This window comes from Ctenopharyngodon idella, chromosome 12 (genome assembly GCF_019924925.1).
Source record: "Ctenopharyngodon idella isolate HZGC_01 chromosome 12, HZGC01, whole genome shotgun sequence".
NCBI lineage: Eukaryota > Metazoa > Chordata > Actinopteri > Cypriniformes > Xenocyprididae > Ctenopharyngodon > Ctenopharyngodon idella.
The window spans coordinates 27,180,452-27,201,755 of NC_067231.1; the positions used below are offsets into that span (position 1 = coordinate 27,180,452).

Consider the following 21,304-nt stretch of genomic DNA (forward strand, 5'->3'; position numbering starts at 1 on the left):
CCGGACAAGATAACTGAATCTATTTGTTTCAATTTCCACTGTGAGTGTTCTTGAAAAGTGTCACTTATTCCTTCAAACTTTGCTTCAAGCTAAAACAAAGTTCAAGTCATTGTGGTTTTCTTCCAGGTTATTAATGAGCCTATATTAACAGTTGATCCCAAAATTGAATTTCTTAAGAATCACCAAAAAGCTCTTTTTTATAGTGACCTCAGCTGTGAAGCTGCATCATGTACCATAAAAGTAGTCCACACAACTCCAAATTCATTCCCAGTCTTCTGAAGTCAGACAGGTTTGACAGAAATTCATTTGTGGGTGAAATATCAGTATAACTGATCACTGTTTTTCAAACATATATAAGTGCTCACTCTGTTTCATTGTTAAAATGTCATGACTTGTACCATGCTGGCTATTTTTGTTGTATTATCTGGACAGCTGCAGACGTCATTGGTCAATTCACTATAGAACATGGTTCCCTTGACCCCATCTATTTCAAGACAGGCTGAATAATGATTGAGTATATCTGAAAGATATTTCTCCAGCATCAGTGCATGACTGTGTGAAAAGGGTTTCAAATAATCATTGGGGTATGGGTAAAAAATTCAGGTTTATTTCCAGCCATAGTATCACATTCATGAAATATTCAGGGTTTTCTTGTCTCATTGTCTCTGGTTAAAATAATGAGGGTGCTGGTGATGGAATACAGTCTTTGTTGTTGGTTATTTGAGCTTTGCAGGCAATGCAGCTGAAAACAGGCCACAACAGTAAACCAAAGAGCTTCAGCGATGCCCACAGAACATGTCCAAAATGCCAATCTGAACAACATGATTTTAAGAAACATCACCCAAAGTTTATATACAAAAGTGCGATTATGTAAAGCTGGGTGCACACTGTAAGATTTATAATAGTCCTTCTGCGGTCCTATTGGTTCTTGATTTGGCAGTTGTTGTAGAAGTCACACTGACTGTGTCTCAAAACTTCTGACACTGCCAGGATTTCATCTGAGGTAAAATTTGAACGCAATGGTCATTAATCAAACATGTCAAACTAGCGATCAAAGTCTTTGGCTTAGGATCAGAGGAATCTTTTAGGATTCACAAAATATGTCAAATCATGGCCAAAATCATACAGTGTTCACCCAGCTTTAATTATGTTTGTGCATAAGAAATGTTAATTGTTTGTATGTGTCTTGTAGTGTTAATGCTGACAACAGTAACAAATGAAAATTTTCCATCAACATTTAATTAGTCACATTGAATTCTAACATCTAGGAACACAAATGAAACCGGACATGTTCAGCTGACATTTCATCTGGCATGTCAAAATTAATGAGGTAACTGGATATGAATAACTTGTTTTCTGTGGCCAAGAAGATTGTATGTGACAATTTGCTAGAGGTCATGTTTATTATATTCAGAAATGTTTCATTGGAAATTGATTTTTATTAACCTTTCCACAATAATGTCTTTTATTTCAATATCAACAAAAACAATTAGCAGTAAAATCAAATGTTTGTAGATTGAAAGATCTGAGGTAAAAATTAAGAAAATTAACATTTATAATGAAATGGTGAAAAATGTCAACATAATAACATACATACTCATGTCTCAGCAATAAGGATGGCATTGGAAAGATTGCTTTCCCTTTTTTGTCGCCATTTCTTACATCCAAAGATTATGTATTAATGTCTTGAAAACAAACATTTGAATTCCTAGGAAGTTTTGAACATTGTTGTTCATTCTGCTGATTTCAATGTCACCAAGGTAACGCTAGCTGGCTAAAATAAATTATTGAAATCGTGAGAATGACTTTGCAATGGTGGGTTTTTCAAATGTGTTGAAAATTATATCCAAATCTGTAGTATTTTGCATTTTACTTTCCATTAAATGTTGGAATTAATGGCATATATATTAACGTCTTAATACATTATAATCTTATATAACATATTTTGCAAGTAAAACAATGTTTGTTTGTTTTTGACACAAAGTAAATGCAGTGAAATAGCTGGTCCCACTGACATTGTCAACAGAAAAAAAAGATATTTTTGAGCCCTGAATATGATTTTTAGTGTGTATATAAGCTGACAGAAAATGTAAAATTGCATTTCAACCAGAATAAATAAAATAAAATAATTTATTTAATCATACTTGGAAATAGCTACATGAATTGAATGTAGCCAAAAACATCTAAACAGTCCTTTCATTTAAATGTCTCTGTAAACAGAATCTACTTGCTCTTAGTTGAGATTTACAACGCTTCGCAGAGCTGTACATGAATTTCCTGTAAAAAGCATCACTTTCATTTTACGATATCATGACAAATTTAATTACAACAAACCGTTAGACAACATTTGAAAAATTCTATCGACACACAACACCACTTACTGATTCTCACAGATGCTGTGGAGAATCTGTCTTAGGGTACGTTTACACGACAACAATACACTAAAAACGGTGTATGTGTTTTCATGTACACGCGACAACATTGTCAAAATGATCCCTTCGAAAATGACTAAATTATTCATGCCAGGCCAGTAGTTGGCGATGTCACTTTGTAAAGAAACACTATGCGCCTATAGACTGAACATGTAATACACATGCACATGATGTCACCGTTTTCACAAATTTGCATTTCTGTAGTTTACATTGAGACGATAACGGTATCGTTTTCAAAAACGTACACTTTGAAACCTGTTTTCAAGTGTAAATAAGCGGCCAAAACGCATAAATAGTTTTCCGTTTTTAGTTAAAAACGGTGTCGTGTAAACATTCCCTTACTCTGGCAAAATGATTTCACTTCTACGGTCACTTTCAACACAGCGCCAGGCAAATCAACATCTATTTACAATTATTATAAAAATCATTTTCCACCTGTGTGCACAGGTCAATGGCTTTAGATGCTTTTATCAAGTCAAACTCTGTTTTGTCATTTCGGAACCTTGTTATACTCAAACCGGAGATTAAGAGCTTCAATATGAAACACACACAGTTAATTACCAAACCGCTGCCCAGACCCAGCTGGTTCTGTATTTGTTCCTTTGTTTGAAAGTCAGTATTGAGAAGCAAACAGCGACACTGCCCTTGGCATTTGGTCAGACATATGGGCAGATGGTATCACTCCGTATACGCTGCGATAAACAGTCACAGGAAATCAGTTCACAGTAGTTTGGAGACTTCACGTCCTTGTCTGCAAACACTCATCTCATCTTCCTCAGACGCATTCTGTTCTCCTTGTCCCGCTTCTTCAATGTGCTGATGAACTGGCTGAAAAACAGTTCCTGGTCTTTCCTCTTCAGAACTTGTTTGAATCGAGGATCTTTTCCGTACTTGTCCGAAAACTCTTTAAATGTTGACCTACAAAAGAGAACATCAAAATGAGATCCTTGACAGTCGTCAGATGTTTTATGTAAGAGGTCTGATTGATGTGGTTTTCATGGCTTGACTTTAAAAGCCTTCTCATTGAGGAGATTGTGCAGCCGTGAGTCTCAAGTCTGGAGAAGAGCTGAAAACACATGAACCTGCACAATATCACAAGGAAACCACTCATTTTGATGCATTTGCTATCTTCTGAAATCTTTAATTGAATAATTTGTGCTAGAGATCTAGTGGTTGTCAGTGTGTTACTAGAGCATTTCTAGTCGATTGCTAGGGTGTTTCTATGATTTTGCTAGGGTTTTCTAAGCACATACTGTAGCTATGCAGTTGCCAGTGTGTTCTGGATAATAACTAGATGATTTCTAGATAATTGCTATGGTATTGCTATTGTTTTCTAAGCACACAACTATGCAGTTGCAGTTGCACCCTATGCTAGGGTGTTCTGGGTCATTGGTTAGATATCACTGAGAACTGTGTGAGAACTTGCAATGAAAGCATGCTGAGGAAATGTTTAATGCAAACATATACGTAGATCTATTTTTTTTTCTTTTTCTTTTTCTTCTCCAGCGCAGAAACACCAAATGCCAGGTATGTGATGTTCACATATATCTTTGAACATGATTTATTTCCAGGTATAACTGTGTACTCAACATGTGTCTTTGACTCTCATTTATATAGTTAACTATATTCTAAATAAACTACAACCAAAAAATGATATATGTCTTTTGACATTGCATTTTTTCTTAGTTGACTCAGTCATATTCCTCACTGAATGGCTCATTATGTGGCTCATTAGGGGCAGGGTTTTAATCTCCTCAGGTGTGAATCACAGCATTATTCATGAAGATTCACGCCTCCTCACATATGGCCTTCCTAAACAAAAAGTGTCCTAGAAATTTAAAATCAATGCATTGTTTTATATGACTGAGTAAGCAGGATGATTTTTACATCATTCTGAAACAAAAACTCTAGACTAAAATATACAGTCTTGTGAAAAAATGTTTAGTATGTGTTTTGAGGCCTTATTTCAGTGACTTTTTTTTTTTTTTTCAAAAACCATGCATATATGTAATTCTCTCAAAAATACAAACATGTACATACTTGTTGCTCACATATTATTGCAGCCTAGTTTCTGCTGAATACAGCGTAATGAGACTTTTGTCATTAATATGTTTATAAGCAACTGAAAAAAAGCAAAAATGTCAGGGCATATCAAAACTACTACAGGACCCCAAATCAGCCTCAGACCCCAGAGGGTTAAAGGGTTAGTTCACCCAAAAAATAAAAATTCTGTCATTAATTACTCACCCTCATGTCATTCCACGCCCGGAAGACCTTCATTCATCTTCAGAACACAAATTAAGATATTTTTGATGAACTTGTGTGACTCGTCCATAGACAGCAATTTAACAAACACTTTCAAGGTCCAGGAAGGTACTAAAGACATTGTTAAAACATCCCACGTGACTGCACTGGTTCAACCTTAATTTTCTGAAGCGACGAAAATACTTTTTTGTGTGCAAAAACAATACAAAAGTAATTAAATTGCTGTCTATGGACAAGTCAGATACCTCTGGGATTTCATCTTAATTCGTGTTCTGAAGATAAACGAAGGTCTTACAGGTGTGGAATGACATGAGGGTGATTACTTAATGACAGAAATTTCATTTTTGGATGAACTAACCCTTTAATTATTTAAGAGGATCTCTTCTTAAAAACACATTGTTTTGCTTCAAGGACAGGAACTGTCAGTGTTAATATTAGTGCTTCGATTCATGTCTCTTCCATTCCTTTCACTATAAATGAATCAGGCAAAGAATAGAGTAAAAGCGAAAGCCATTCTCTGTTCAACCTGCAAAGAGGCAGACTTCAAGCCGAGAGCTAATCCCTGTGGCGTGTTTGAATTCACTTCTGTCAGAGACCTTTAACAAGAAACAAGGTTATAATCAAATACACAAACTCAAAAAAATGAGGACTCAAACTGCAAAGACCATCAGTTATTAACACCTTTGCAGAATGAATAATCCGCTCTAGAGATGGTTTTTATTAATGCATCAGCAAAAGCAGTCACACCTTTTTCATCTCATATACTGTATAAGCCCACCTGGTTGTGATTTTTGACTCCTCCAGCAGTTTTCTGTATTCTTCTTTCGCTTGCTGGAGTTTGCATTTTTTCTCTTTGTGCTCCTCTTTCATTCTTGCTTTGACAAACTGATCATAAATCTGTGGGCAAAAAAAAAAAGAAGTAAAAATATGTATAGTAAAAAAAAAAAAAAAAAAAAAAAAAAAAATATATATATATATATCTATATATATATATAATGTAAAGATAAATTTAATGTTTATTTATACTACAGGGCTGTTGCATGCATGAATCTGATTGGATGGCAAACGCTCTAAGTTGTGCAATTATTTTCTGGGAAACGCATGTTTCCAGAAAACGCACTATTTTTTCTCCCACTCAAGCACACACACATACAATACGGACACACATTCACACAGAAACGTGTTGTCGGCACTGCTCTGACAATTTTATCAGTAAAATAGTTTAGCATCTTAAAAGCTACATGACATTTCTCACTAGCGAGGTAATAACAGCACTGTTCTCGAAGCAGATAAACTTACAGTTTCGCTATTAGTATAAACCCTGCTGCCGAACACTGTTGAGTGACGCACAGCATAATTAATATTAATTACACACTCAAGTAATTCACATATGCTTAAAAACTACATTAGTCTGCTATCAACTGGGTCAAGCCTCCATTACTATCTCTAAAATTACGTTTTGGAATTAGCAACGCAGGCTTGGGATGAGATGCATAAGAAATTATTTCTACGCACAAGAGGTTTTTAGGGACAAAAACCTATTAATGTCTTAAAATACAACATCTGAACAATGTCTTGAAGTGTGGTAATCATAGTATAAGTGGAATAATTGAGTCCGGGTGGTTGAATTATTAGAAAATAATGCACATGCACTAAAGCTGATGTGTTAGAAGCAGGAAAAATGGGCAAGCGTAAGGATTTGAGCGAGTTTGACAAGGGCCAAATTGCGATGGCTAGATGACTGGGTCAGAGCATCTCCAAAACTGCAGCTCTTGTGGGGTGTTCCCGGTCTGCAGTGGTCAGTATCTATCAAAAGTGGTCCAAGGAAGGTACAGTGGTGAACCGGCGACAGGGTCATGGGCGGCCAAGGCTCATTGATGCACGTGGGGAGCGAAGGCTGGCCCATGTGGTCCGATCCAACAGACGAGCTACTGTAGCTCAAATTGCTCAAGAAATTAATGCTGGTTCTGACAGAAAGGTGTCAGAATACACAGTGCATCACAGTTTGTTGTGTATGGGGCTGCATAGCCGGAGACCAGTCAGGGTGCCGATGCTGACCCCTGTCCACTGCCGCAGGCGCCAACACTGGGCACGTGAGCATCAGAACTGTACCATGGAGTGATGCTTTAGGCAATGTTCTGCTGGGAAACCTTGGGTCCTGCCATCCATGTGGATGTTACTTTGACACATACCACCTACCTAAGCATTGTTGCAGACCATGTACACCCTTTCATGGAAATGGTATTCTCTGGTGGCTGTGGCCTCTTTCAGCAGGATAATGCCACAAAGCAAAAATGGTTCAGAAATGGTTTGAGGAGCACAACAATGAGTTTGAGGTGTTGACTTGGCCTCCAAATTCCCCAGATCTCAATCCAATTGAGCATCTGTGGGATGTGCTGAACAAACAAGTCCGATCCATGGAGGCTCCACCTCACAACTTACAGGACTTAAAGGATCTGCTGCTAACATCTTGGTGTCAGATACCATAGCACACCTTCAGGGGTCTAGTGGAGTCCATGTCTCGACGAGTCAGGGCTGTTTTGGCAGCAAAACGGGGACCAACACAATATTAGCAAGGTGGTCATAATCCTCAAAAATGTAATAGAGTTTATACAGTTGATGCAAAACCTTAGGCATTACCACCTTAGGTACTGTACGCCTGTGGAAGTGTAGAGGTAATGAAGTTTGAAGTTTTATTAATGTATGAGGTTGATTGAGGCTGATGTGAAATCTTTGTGTCATACCTGTTTACGTTCCTCTGGACTCAGCAACAGGTACCGTGGATCAAATACAATTTTGTGCAGTTCTTTCTCCCAGGTGGAGAATGCAGACACCTGTTCAAGATACGCAGGATGAATGACGCTCACACAGAACAAACACGTCAATTACCCACTTCATTACAAACTGCTCCATCTGTAAGATTTTCATGGCCCGCTGAATTTTCACTTTTGGGTGAACTATTGGATTAACCTTATCTATTTTATTCCTTTAAGGCTGAAGTTTCATTACTGTCCCAGAATTACTGAATTTCTCACCCCTCTTTCCAGAAGCATGTCTCTGAAATGGCTGATCCGCAGCTCCAGTGGTAATGATTCATTTTTTTCTTCATCACACTCAACAGGATGGTCCAGTCTTTAAAGTGATGGAGACAAAATACAATAGCTTTAATGCTGTTAATATCTCAGGAGATAATGTCCAATAGACTGCATTGATTCTGCCTAAACTATTACGAAATGATATAAAATGGCTGATTAAAAGAAAAAATGTTTACCAAAGACTTGTCAATGGATAACTCACTCAAATATCTTCTAATATTTTTGGAGTAAATATTGTGTAAATTAAATATTCATGTCAATTCAGCATTTCTGCTTCTTTTGCTATTATTAAATTTGATCATACACTGCAAAGTTTGAACATCTTTTGATCTGAAACGCTTACGATTAAATGTTTGAAGTTTTGTTTAGACAAACATAGATTGTGCCTACGTGCGATTTTTTTTCTTATGGTTTTTCGAAACTAAATGTAACTTTTTTCATTGGACATTAAAAAATCCCTATCAGTCAACCAATATACTGTACAAAAAAAAAAAAAAATGTAATTCAGCTTAAAAACTTATGTTGAGTTGCTGCCTTAAATTTTTAAGTAATCAAATTGGCTGTAAAAGTCATTTCAACTCATTTTTTAAAAATCTTGCCTAGATGAATCTTGTATGACTTCAGTTTTGAAATTGGTTAAATTATTTTGATGAGTTTAAGTAATGGAAAAACATATGTGGTCATGATTTATTGTTCATATAATTTTTTACAAATAACAGGGAACCTCTCCAAAAACAAGTTCAAAGGGTTGTCATAAATTAAATACTCAGCGTAAACAAAATCTCTCAGAATTTTTCTTGAAATGTAAACTGTAAGTTTGTGTTCTTGTCTCTACGCAGACATTTGGGCACACTTCAAACACCCAACTGTTCAATTTAAATCATTACCAAGAGAGACAGATTGAGAAATTCGCATCAAGCTGTGAGTGCAGATGTTGCCCAGAAAAAATCAAAGACTTCCTGTTGAGCTGCGATTATTAAGGTGAGTGACATACAACACATCTGACACGAGATCGTCCTCGTCAATTAAGGCAAACTCAGGATAGATCTCTTGTCATATTTTACATGGCTCGACCCAACTTACTTGTAGCGCTTGGTCTTTGAACTACGTTCCTCTTCATCGTCGTCATCATCATCGTCAGCAGAATTTGAGCCGTCGTCTGTTGATTGAACAAATCAAGCTTTAGAAGTATATAATTAGAAGTATACAAGCTTTAGAAGTATATAATTTGGATTTAACATAACTGTAAACAGATTATCGAAAGAAACAGCGACAAATTAGTAAAAAAATAAGTTGATATAGTTTTATTTATGGACACAAAACCAGCTGTTTGAGATTCTGTACTGATTTACCTGGATCATGCCAGGTTGTTGATCTGAAAAGTACAATGAGAACTAATTTACTCGAACGAACATGTTTAAATTGTAGACGCCAAATAGATTAAGGTCATCAATATAGATAATCGCCATGAAACGCCAATAAAACTAAATCAATAAAGATGAAAAGGCTTCTGGGAAATCAAGCCAACCGTATAATAACTTCCAGACAAGATCCAGACTAATTCAATATTTGCAGAGCCGCTTCATTGGATTACTGCTTTTAGGTAATCCATGAGAACACCAGTTCTGCAGTTTGGTGTGTATTAAACTTTTGCTTGAGCATCATTATCCCACTGAGGATTAAACTTTCAGTCAAGTTCATCCCTTTACACAGACTGTGTTCCTGTATTTCACATCATAAAGTCATGAGTTACACTTTACTGATTCAGCAACTTAATTTCAACTCAAATGAGTCTTACCTTGAGGCTACAGTAGGACTTGCCAACATGATCTCATTAGTATTTGTAAGTGCTGTACTCGACCATTCAAAAGTTTGGGGTCAGTAAGATTTATATATTTATTTATTTGGGGGGAGGCAGCAATTGAGCAGCAAGTCAGTGTATTAGAATGATTTTTGAAGGATCATGTGACACTGAAGACAAGTAATGATGCTGAAAATTCAGCTTTGATCACAGGAATAAATTATTTTTTAACATATTCAGTTAGAAAACAGTTATTTTAAATTGTAATAATATTTCACATTTTTATGCTTACCAACCTTTGGACCATTTGGATACACACTGAAACATACAATATCAACATCTTGACAGCATCTAAATTGTAAACATTTTTACCTTATAACAGGTTCATGGAAATCAAAGGTTGATTTAGATGAGATTGAATTAGAAATCAGATTAAATATATTTCACGGCATCACGTTTTTAACACAGTATATTCCATAACAGTTTCTGTATGTGTTGTTTCTAAAGATGATGATGTTTCAATTATATTTCATGCTTGCTGATAATTATATTCAGTTATATAAGGAGTTCAAATGAGATATCTTTGTTTCTGCCATCTGGATTTCAATTATAAATAAATTTACCATTAAATAGGTCAGAAAACACACTGCCAGCATACTAATTTGTACACTATCTATCCTAAATTGTATCTAAAATTGGACTTAATGTGTCCCAAATCACGTTAGATATGTCTGAATAGTCTTGCTATTTCTGTCCAGAATCATTGAGTCTCACCTTTCTTGCGTTTATGTGGCGGATCCTCGATGATTCGATTGAGGTCTCCACGGTCTTTCAAATCCACTGGTTTCTCCCATACTGACAAATGCATGGTGGGATTGAAGAAGAACACCCTGTCATCGCCTGTCCAAACCACACACCTAGAGAAAAGAGAGATGCTGTCATGTACTCATACACACACACAGAAACACAACCCAACAGCCATTTTTTTTGTTGCCATTTTTACTAAGAAATACCAATGAAGAAAAACACCCCCATCAAGACCAAAGCGACCCAGAGAGAGAGAGAGGATTCGGGGTCACACATGACAGCTGAGAATGACTAAAACCAGATGTGATGAATTTCATCCTTTGATTCAGATTTCGGATGTATTTTTGTCTTTACCAACTTTTTTTTTTTTTTTCCACAATCATCCTTTATCAGTTTCACAAGATTTTTTTTACATGGCTAAAAATCCACAATATGTCCAGAATCAAGTATCTACAAGCCTATTATACGTTTTAGATTACAGTCATAAATCCAAAAGTGACCAATTTTTCGGGCGTTCCGCACTAGATATTCATACCTTATAGTGATAATTTTAGACCCATTTCAGGCCTCATTCAGGGCATGTCGGATAAAGTATTCATGGATTCTGCAGTAGTCTGTGAGGTAATTTGATACAACCTCATGCCAACCATGACAAACCAATCCTGACATTTCATTTTGCTACCCCATCGCATCAGGGAGATCAGCAGTGCCTTCCTGTACCATAAAACTGACCCAATGATATTAAAAAATCTTTGAAATGGAGCATCCGCTCTGCTCATATGCAGTTATTCATAGTGCAAACATATGGTTGGCGCTAGTCACGTGCTTCATTTGTCCTTCCTTGCAAGGATTCTTGAATTTTGAAACCATGTCCATGCAACCTCCATATAAAACAATAACTACAAAATTAAATTTAGAGACCAATTTTATTCTACCCAAAAGACCATTTTATTGCTCAGAGGTTGATGTGTGTAATATTTTTCCCATGCTAAAATACTTCTGTCCCAGCTTACTATGCAGAACAACTATAATCTATTTCTAGGTCAATTCTTAAAAAAGCAAAACACTGTGACTCTGTGCCACTATCCAACTTTATTGGAGCAATAAATCTCAAAGTTTATCCTAAACTGAAAAAGACACAAATGATACATTGATTAATGCTCTTCATTTGATTCTTAAAGGGCTAGTTCCTTGAAATTCTGTCATTAATACTCATCCTCATGTCCTTCTACACCCGTAAGACCTTCGTTCCTCTTCGGAACACAAAGTAAGATAATTTTGATGAAAACCTAGAGGTATGTGACTCATCCGTAGACAGCAATATAACCACCACTTTCAAGGTCCAGAAAGGTACTAAAGAAATTGTTAAAATAGTCGACGTGACTGCAGTGGTTCAATCTTAATTTTAAGAAGTGACGAGAATACTTTTTGTGTGCAAAAACAAAACAAAAATAATGACTTTATTCAACAATGTCTTCTCTTCTGTGTCATTCTCATACGCTGTTTATGTCCAGCACTTCCAGGTTCTGCATCACAACGCCGACTCATTATTGGCCGACTCCGGCGTCGTGCTGCTCACGTGATCAGCTTTGGCCAATACTGAGCCGGCATTCGGACGTAAACACGGAAGCCTTCACTATGCTTACTGCGGTAACTATGTAAGGATAATGACAGGGAAGAGAAGAGATAGTTAAATAAAGTCATTATTTTTGTTTTGTTTTTGTGCACAAAAAGTATTCTCGTCGCTTCATAACATTAAGGTTGAACCACTGTAGTCATGTCGACTGTTTTAAAGATGTCTTTAGTTCCTTTCTTGACCTTGAAAGTGTCGATTATATTGCTGTCTACGGATGAGTCATATACCTCTCGGATTTCATCAAATATATCTTAATTTGTGTTCCGAAGGTGAACGAAGGGTGTGGAACGACATGAGCGTGAGTAATTAATGACAGAATTTTCATTTTTGGGTGAACTAACCTGAATAATCATTTATTCTACCAATGTTTCCTGCATAGCTTATCATTGGTGACAGACCCCGCTGATGAATTTACAGTCTCAAAGCAAAAGATGTCATATAAAAAGACACATTTTTACTGAGTTGTCCTCATGTGCCACGCAGAACAACAACAAACAGCAGGAACAGTCTGATTTGCAAACAAATGACGCTTATGAACCAGTACTTCTGAGTTCAAAAACACAGACTGCATCCGAAATTGCAAACTCTCTTGAGTTGGTACTTTTTTAGAATAAGCACCATAAGTAGTGCCATTTATTTGGAATAAGTACCTACTTTGCGACCGCTAAAAAAGTATGTTCTATATAGTATGAATGTAATCCATGGGCCGTATTCACAAAACATTTGATCTTACCATTAAGAGTTCTCGTAAATTGCAGCAAAAGTTCTTAGCAAAGAGTTTCCTCTTAAAACCTATTCATAAAGCTGCTGAGACCAACTTTTACTAAGAAACAGAGAGAAACCTTAAGTTAAGAGTAAGGGCGGGGTTGATTTCATTGCTATGGACGATGTCAACACACTTACTAACTATGCACACAGTGATTGGCTGATGGGGTGGGGTCTCTGTCGGTGATTTAATCATAGAAATATTGTGGGACAAATAATGATTTTAAAATAAAAATGTTGCCATATTCAAATAAAGATTTTAAAATGTAGACCAAGTGTCACTAATTAAACCAATATATGTTCAGCTAATTGTCAGCCTCTTACATGTCTGCATCTTGAGAGAATTCAGAATTCAAGCGACAAATGATGTTTTATAAACAAAGTTCAGGAGGAGCACATTCAAACGGTCTATCCAATCAGCTGCAGAGGAGGCATATACACAGCCGACTCACCTGTTACCTCGACAGTTTTCTGCATCCCTCCACCACCCAGACTCTCACTCTTGGCTGGTTCCTATTCCCAGTCAGGGATATGCGGGAGTACTCTTGGGGCTAAATTCTGAGCTCGGAGCCCTCAATCCCCTCAGTCAGCATGCCAAATATGCTTATTTTACTCTTTTACTCGATTTGATCATTTGTAAGTGCGAACTCGTGAAAACAACTGCCACAGGAAATCGGACATTATTTTCTTTTTTTATTTATTTAATTATTTATTTATTTTCAAAGATTTTTTGGGGCGTTTTTGCCTTTTTATTATGATTAGGACAGTGAGTAGACAGGAAGTGAAGTGGGAGAGAGAAAGTGGGGGCGGGATCGGGAAAGGCCACAAGCCGGAACTCGGATCACACAAGCTGCCCGGCGCAGATGATAGGACATTATTTACAACTTGACCGCAATGTTTTATTCTCCATTATTCAATGCATTTTGCCTGTACATAAATTAACCTTTATGTTATGTCATCACAGATTAAAATCTCAATGGTGTCTCAATGGTGTACAGTGTCCTTGGGCGGACTGCTGAGGCGGATCACCAGAAACAGCCATTTTAGGATTGTTTGTGATTTGGTCTTAGTGACTTAAGAGTCCTCTTGACTACACCTAACATTTCACAGATTTAGGAGCTAGTTTTAACTCTAAAATGCTTTGTGAAATTCTTATAGACTTAGGACGGACATGGCCATTATTTTCTCCTAAATCAGCAAGTTAGGAGCTACTTTTAAGAGCCTTAAGATGTTTTGTGAATACAGCCCCAGATGTACTAGATTCGCCATGTTGTCATTATCATGTGACCTACCAGTAAAGTGTCCATTGTATGCTTCAGAATCCTGCCAGAAATAGTATGTCATCCGGGTACTTGCTTGCTCTTTTATGAGTACTGTAAATTCGGACAGTAGGTCTATTTTTTTTATAGTAGGTATATAGTATATAGCAGCCATACAGCAACCAGTAGGCTACAACATTTGTGAACCAAACACTTAAGAACCAGGGGCTGTATTTACAAAACATTTTATCTTACCACTAAGAGTTCTCCTAAATGGCCGTAAAAGTTTTTAGTTAAGAGTTTTCTCTTAAAACCTATTCACAAAGCTGCTGAGACAAACTTTTACTAAGGAATAGAGAGAAGTCTAAAGCTAAGAGTAAGGGTGGGGTTGACCTCGTTGCTATGGATGATGTCAACACGCTTACTAACTTTGACCACAGTGATTGGCTGATGGGGAGGAGTCTCTGTCAGTGATTTGATCATAGAAATATTGTAGAATGAGCTATCATGTTGCCATATTCAAGTAAAGATTTTAAAATAAAAATGTTGTCATATTCAAATAAAGGTTTTAAAATGTAGGCTAAGTGTCACTAAATTAACTAGTATGTTCAGCTAATTGTCAGCTTCTTACATGTCTGCGTCTCGAGAGGAATTCAGGCGACAAATGATGTTTTATGAACCAAGTTTGCAAGGAGTGCGTTCAAACGGTCTATCTTCAGTTCGATAGGAAGTATAGACGAAAGCCGAATAGTTTTCTGCATCCCGTTCCTCTCGCTCTCTGCTGGGCTAAATTCCAAGCTCGGAGCCCTGGATCCCCTTGGACAGCATGCCAAATATGCTTATTATTATTTATTTATTTTGTAGTGTGAACTTGTAAAAGCAACTGCCACAGGTATTCGGACATTATTTATTTATTTAAGATTTATTTTGGGTGTTTTATCATAGATTCAAATCTATAAATCAAAATATTTTTTTTGCATTTATGAAGAAAAAGCTTATCACCCAAGGCTATATCACTATTGCCTCAGTGGTGTACAGTGTCTTTGGGTGAAGCAGATTGGCAGCAACGGCCATTAGGATTGTTTGTGGTTTGGTCTTAGTGACTTAGGAGTCCTCTTGACTACTCCTAATGTTTCACAGATTTAGGAGCTAGTTTTAGCGCTAAAATGCTTTGTGAAATACTCTTAGAGCAAAAATTTAGGAGTCCTGAAATTAGGACTGACACGCTCATTATTTTTAAGAGTTTTGGTAACACTTCATAATAACTGCACGCTATGAAGCATTAGTTAAGCATTAGTAAATAGTCAATTCATCACTTATAAAGCATTAATAGACATTAGTAAGCAGTTTATAAATACAGATATAAATGCTTTATTCTTGATTTATAAGCATATCTATAATGTGTTTAATAATTGTATTTTCATACTTTATTAATAATCAATTTATCATTTCTAAATTAAGTATTACATTAATTACAATCCAATTATTTAGTAATAATTATATAATTATATATTTATAATATATATAATAATATAATAATTATAAGATCATTTAGGAAGTGTAAGTAAATGATTAATAAACTATTTAAACATTCATTTATACATCTTATTATTTAGACATGTAGTAATAGTTACTTAGTGTGTTAATAAATGTTTTATTAACACATATTCCTACTGCAATTCATGATTAATTCAGGTAGTTATAAAACATTTAGAAGTGGTCAATTAACTATTTTTGTGAGCTCATCTAAAGTGATCATCTTATGCTTTGTAAAGCTTTTATAAATGAGATTTAAAGGTTCAGTGATCTTCTGCACTGCTGTCCTCTAATGTTTTAAAGTTAGTACTGCGGTAGTTTTGACACTAGGAATATGTGTTAATAAAGCATTTATTAACACACTAAGAAAACTATTACTATATGTCTAAATAATAAGATGCATAAATGTACATTTAAATATTTTATTAATCATTTACTTACACTTCCTAAATGATCTTATGAACCACTGACAACTCCTAAATAACTGGTTTGTGAATAATGTAATACATGTAATACAATAAATTGATCATTAATTAAGGTATGAAAATACAATTATTAAACTCATTATAGATATGCTTATAAATCAAGAACAAAGCATTTATATGTATTTATAAATGGCTTACTAATGTCTATTAATGTTTTATAAACGATGAATTGACTATTTACTAATGCTTAACTAATGCTTCATAGCGTGAGTTATAAAAAAGTGTTACCAGAGTGGTCTTTAATTTACAGAATTAGCTAAGATTTCTTTCAAATGTAATCAAAATGATCATTGCCGAAATGAATCAGAATTGAATCAAATCGAAATTGAATTGAGAACTTGTGAATCAGAATCAAATTAGACCAGAAACTCTATATTGATATAGTTTAAAACATTAACAGGTCTTTTCTAGAACTCTAGCAAAAAGCCAGAGAAGCTGGAGACTTAAACAATAATCTCAGTTTGCACATTTAATTTCTGTCAAGCAGAGACATTTGAGACACAAAAAAGATCTCATTTGATCTTTCCTTTGAGTCTAGACTCAATAGGCTTTTATGTACCATAGGAATCTAATCCACATCTATATCTGGATAATCACACAACAGCTCCAATTCTGCAAAGCTGGTCTCGTCAACCACATGTTAAAAGCAAAGATTTACCAGTGAAGCCAGTTCGTCTATGTCAACAAAAGCTGAATGCGATAAGCCATGACGCCTGCTGGGTTTCAAAAATGTCTCTGTGTGTATGTTTGTGTGTTTGTTTGCAGGGAAGGAAAGCCCACACTGCTTTGGCAGAGAAAAATGGAAGTCTTGCATAACACATTGTCCTAATGCAGGTTTTCGATTGGATGTCACAGCATCTGTTTAGTGCTGGAAGTTTGCCATGTGCACTGCTGTATTTTATTCAAGCATGTATTACTGTCATCAAACAGTTATACAGCAGCATGCATCATTTAAATGGTGCTAAAGCTGCTGACATTTATGACAGAATGAGAGGAGATAAAACAAACATCTTTATATCACTAAATAAGAACAAAATGGCTATTAAAGCATTCCAAAACACAGGAGAAAAACACTGCACTTACAATAGTGGCATTTTAAAGTGCAGGTTGACACAGAGACAATTGCAAGAGAACAATCGATCGGTCATTATCTTGCATGCAGAGAGTCATTTATTATCAATAAAAATGCATCAGATTGATGGTGAATCATATTTGTGCAGACAAAACGGATAGTTACCATGGTGATCCAGGTATAGGCGTGGATGCAACTGGCCGCTTGTCTTTGGGCAAGCTGTCCTCATCCATACTGACTTTAAAAGGCTCATCCTGGACACAAACACACACACACAAACAAACAGAAAGGATATACTAGCATGACATAAGGGCATATGATGTTGTCTGAGTGGCCAAAATTGCCATGTGAGTCTTTTTACAGGATTCAGGATATGATTAGGGCCAAAGTCTGAGAAAGAGGCATGCTTAAAGGGATAGTTCACCCAAAAATGAAAATAATGTCATTTATTACTCACCATCATGTCGTTCTACACCCCTAATACCTTCGTTCATCTTCGGAACACAAATTAAGATATTTTTGATGAAATGCGATGGCTCAGTGAGGCCTGCATTGAGAGCAAAGCCACCGAACCTCTCAAGATCCATAAAGGTACTAAAAAAAACATTTTTAAAACAGTTCATGTGAGTACAGTGGCTCTACCTTAATATTATGAAGCGACGAGAATACTTTTTGTGCACCAAAAAAAACAAAATAATGACTTTTCAACAATATCTAGTGATGGCCGATTTCAAAACACTGCTTCAGAGCTTTACGAATCGAATCACTGGTTCAGATCGCCAAAGTCACGTGATTTCAGCAGTTTAGCCGTTTGATAGGAGATCAGAATCACTGATTCGAAACAAAAGATTTGTAAAGCTCAGAAGCAGTATTTTGAAATCGGCCATCACGAGATATTGTTGAAGTCGTTATTTTGTTTTTTTGGCGCACAAAAAGTATTCTTGTCGCTTTATAATATTAAGGTAGAACCACTGAACTCACATTAACTGTTTTAAATATGTTTTAGTTCCTTTATGGATCTTGAGAGGTTCGGTGGCTTTGCTCTCAATGCAGGCCTCACTGAGCCATCGCATTTCATCAAAAATAACAACATGAGGGTGAGTAATTAATGACATTATTTTCATTTCTGGGTGAACTAACCATTTAAGTCAACAGCAAACAGCATTCACAAGTTATTTTACTGCGTAATGTGACATTTGAGTAAAACAGAATGAAAAAAATTAAAGATTATTTACAATTGCACCAATCAATCACGCACAGAAAATCAATTAATGTGTATGAAGAAAGTAAAATTCATGATGACACTGACTTTAAGAAGTCCATCAATTTTGTAAATTTTATCAGAGGTCACATTCTGAATCTATACACTGCAAAGAAATGATGTTCTTCCTCAGTATTTTTGTCTTGTTTTCCAGTACAAATATCTAAACATTCTTAAATCAAGATACATTTACTGGAGAAGCACAATGGCATTAGATAACAAGTCTTGTTTTCTGAAGAAATTGTCAAAGTTAAGCAAATTCATGCTTAAAACACGAAAAAATATCTGCAGAAGGCCTATGTAATATTGACAGCTGGTTGAAATGGGTACTGCAGTCCAAATTCAAAATATTGGAGAGAGTTGTTTGCCCCGCCCCCTCCTCCTCAGACTCAACACTCACTCGGGTTGCCAGATTGAGTACACACAACAGGAGCGAGCGCAATTGACAATGGAAGGCGAGAAGACTTAATACACACTGTAAGCTGATGAGTTGATTTATCCGCATTTTAATATGCTCCTGTTCATAGAGATTTTTAGCTGGATGCCGAGGCTTTTTAGGTCAGCTAGAATCTGCAATCTCTGACCCAGTTTGTTTGCAGGCTTCCATGGCTGCAATGTTTTGGCAATCTGGGGTGCCGAAATACTATTGGTTAAATTGGTAGTGGGCACACAGACTAAAACAAAAACAGACATTCCGACACGGAACGCACATTTCAAAGTAGAACAACTGGCTGTAGCTTTGTTTTTCGGAGATATAAGAATGTGAATTTAGCATGTTTCCTAGACATCTGCAAACATATTATAGTATTTTTATGCTTTACTACAGTCAAAAACTTTAAGTTGATTTTTCTCACCCCATTGGCAGATATTTGTTCTTGTTTTAAAGGGTTAGTTCACCCAAAAATGAAAATAATGTAATTTATTACTCACCCTCATGTCGTTCTACACCTGTAAGACCCGTTCATCTTCGGAACACAAATTAGGATATTTCTGATGAAATCCGATGGCTCAGCGAGGCCTGCATAGACAGCAATGGTACTTCCTCTTTCAAGATCCATAAAGGTACTTAAAACATATTTAAATCAGTTCATGTGAGTTCAGTGGTTCTATCTTAATATTATAAAGCGACGAGAATATTTTTTGTGCGCCAGAATAAACCTCAAAATGACTTTTTAACAATATCTAGTGATGGCCGATTTCAAAACACTGCTTCAGAGCGTTATGAATCTTTTGAGTCGAATCAGTGATTCGGATCGCGTATCAAACTGCCAAACTGCTGAAATCACGTGACTTTGGTGCTCCGATCCACTGATTTGATTCGTAAAGCTCCGAAGCACTGGAGAAGAACCAGTGTTATGAAATCGGCCATCACTAGATATTGTTAAAAAGTCGTTATTTTGTTTTTTTTGACGCACAAAAAATATTCTCATTGCTTTATAATATTAAGGTAGAACCAATGTACTCACATGAACTGATTTAAATATGTTTTTAGTACCTTTATGGATCTTGAGAGAGGAAGTACCATTGCTGTCTATGCAGGCCTCGCTGAGCCATCGGATTTCATCAAAAATATCTTAATTTGTGTTCCGAAGATGAACGAAGGTCTTAGGGGTGTAGAACGAGGGTGAGTAAATAATGACAGAATTTTTGGGTGAACTAACCCTTTAAGTACAAACTCACATAATTTAATAGATATTAATAGATATTACGTAAGTAATAGATATTTGTACTGGAAAACAACACAAAAATACTGAGTAAGAAAGTCATTTTTTGCAGTGTATAGCATTCTGGATCAACATATGAATTCTGTTTTATTAATTAATATATTTTTTAATAAAGGTTTTCAGCTGTGATTTATGTCATCATGGAGGAATCAATTCCATCTAAAATAAAAAAGTAATCAGTTCTTAATCCAGCAACCACAATTTTGCAAGCATACATTTGCAATCCCCGAATGCATCATGTAGAGCTCAGTGAAAACATGCAAGCGTAATGTCATTTAATATACTTACTTGATTCAGTACTGAAAGTTATCAATACAATAATCAAAAGTCAATTATTTTACCCAATATTTATGTGACTGATGTATTGTTATGCTTATAAGAGTATAATATTTTTTTTCTTTTAGTAACATCACTGTATATGCAGCTTTTTCAAAGTCACTTATGAAATCAAGTCTCTCATTTCAGTTCATTTGCAGCAGCATTTTGGAACAGAGCGCATGTGTTTTTTTTCTGATATGTAATCATGCAAGCAAAGGGAATCACAATTATCTCACCCCAAACATGGGTTACAAGGTTAATAATAAAATATAGTGCTGATTATCAGCCTGATAAATGGTCTAGATGCGTTCAGCCTTGAACATACACTCAGAAAACAACCAATTACCCAGTCCCCGCACGACCGAATCATGCAGATTACCGATTCTCCACATAGTCTCCAGTCTTGCACACTCTTTATGGTCAAATGAATTACCGTTCTGGGGGAATTTCACTAATTAATCTGGCTGAGAAGATTTTAAAAGCCGTCACCTATGGGGACACTGTGGTACAGCGCACTTCAACAAAAGCGATTATTAACTCAATCTTAATTGGACTCCAAATCTGATTCTGCCCACAGTGTGACCTTTTCCACAAATCAGTTCGATATTCTTTCTTCCTCTAAGACAATCCAAAACAATTTTCATGAGGATCAAGGTCTGGCAACAAATGAACCGAATGGCAATGGCAATTATGTTGATGTTGCCTATAATGTTATTTTAAAAATCAAATAGCTAATGAGAGAAAGTCAAAGATTACAAACCTCAGCTTTAGCCTCTGGGTTTGGACCGCGGCGGAGCACTAAGGCGTCTGTGCAGGATGGCTTCTTTAATTCCAGTATCTTATCTGAG

General features: G+C 36.1%; 1 protein-coding gene across 1 annotated transcript in view; it reads right to left on the reverse strand.

The window, feature by feature from the left end:
- Window positions 1–585: 585 nt before the first annotated feature.
- The window catches only part of tcerg1l (transcription elongation regulator 1 like), a 94,466-nt gene continuing 73,747 nt past the window's right edge, over window positions 586–21,304 (reverse strand). The window contains exons 7-14 of the mRNA XM_051915416.1: window positions 21,217–21,299; window positions 17,319–17,407; window positions 10,368–10,510; window positions 8,876–8,951; window positions 7,733–7,829; window positions 7,442–7,531; window positions 5,476–5,594; window positions 586–3,350 (exon numbers count right to left, since the gene is read on the reverse strand). Coding sequence (XP_051771376.1) covers window positions 3,194–3,350; window positions 5,476–5,594; window positions 7,442–7,531; window positions 7,733–7,829; window positions 8,876–8,951; window positions 10,368–10,510; window positions 17,319–17,407; window positions 21,217–21,299 — 854 coding nt within the window. The 3' untranslated portion in view covers window positions 586–3,193. The remainder of the gene's footprint in view (window positions 3,351–5,475; window positions 5,595–7,441; window positions 7,532–7,732; window positions 7,830–8,875; window positions 8,952–10,367; window positions 10,511–17,318; window positions 17,408–21,216; window positions 21,300–21,304) is intronic.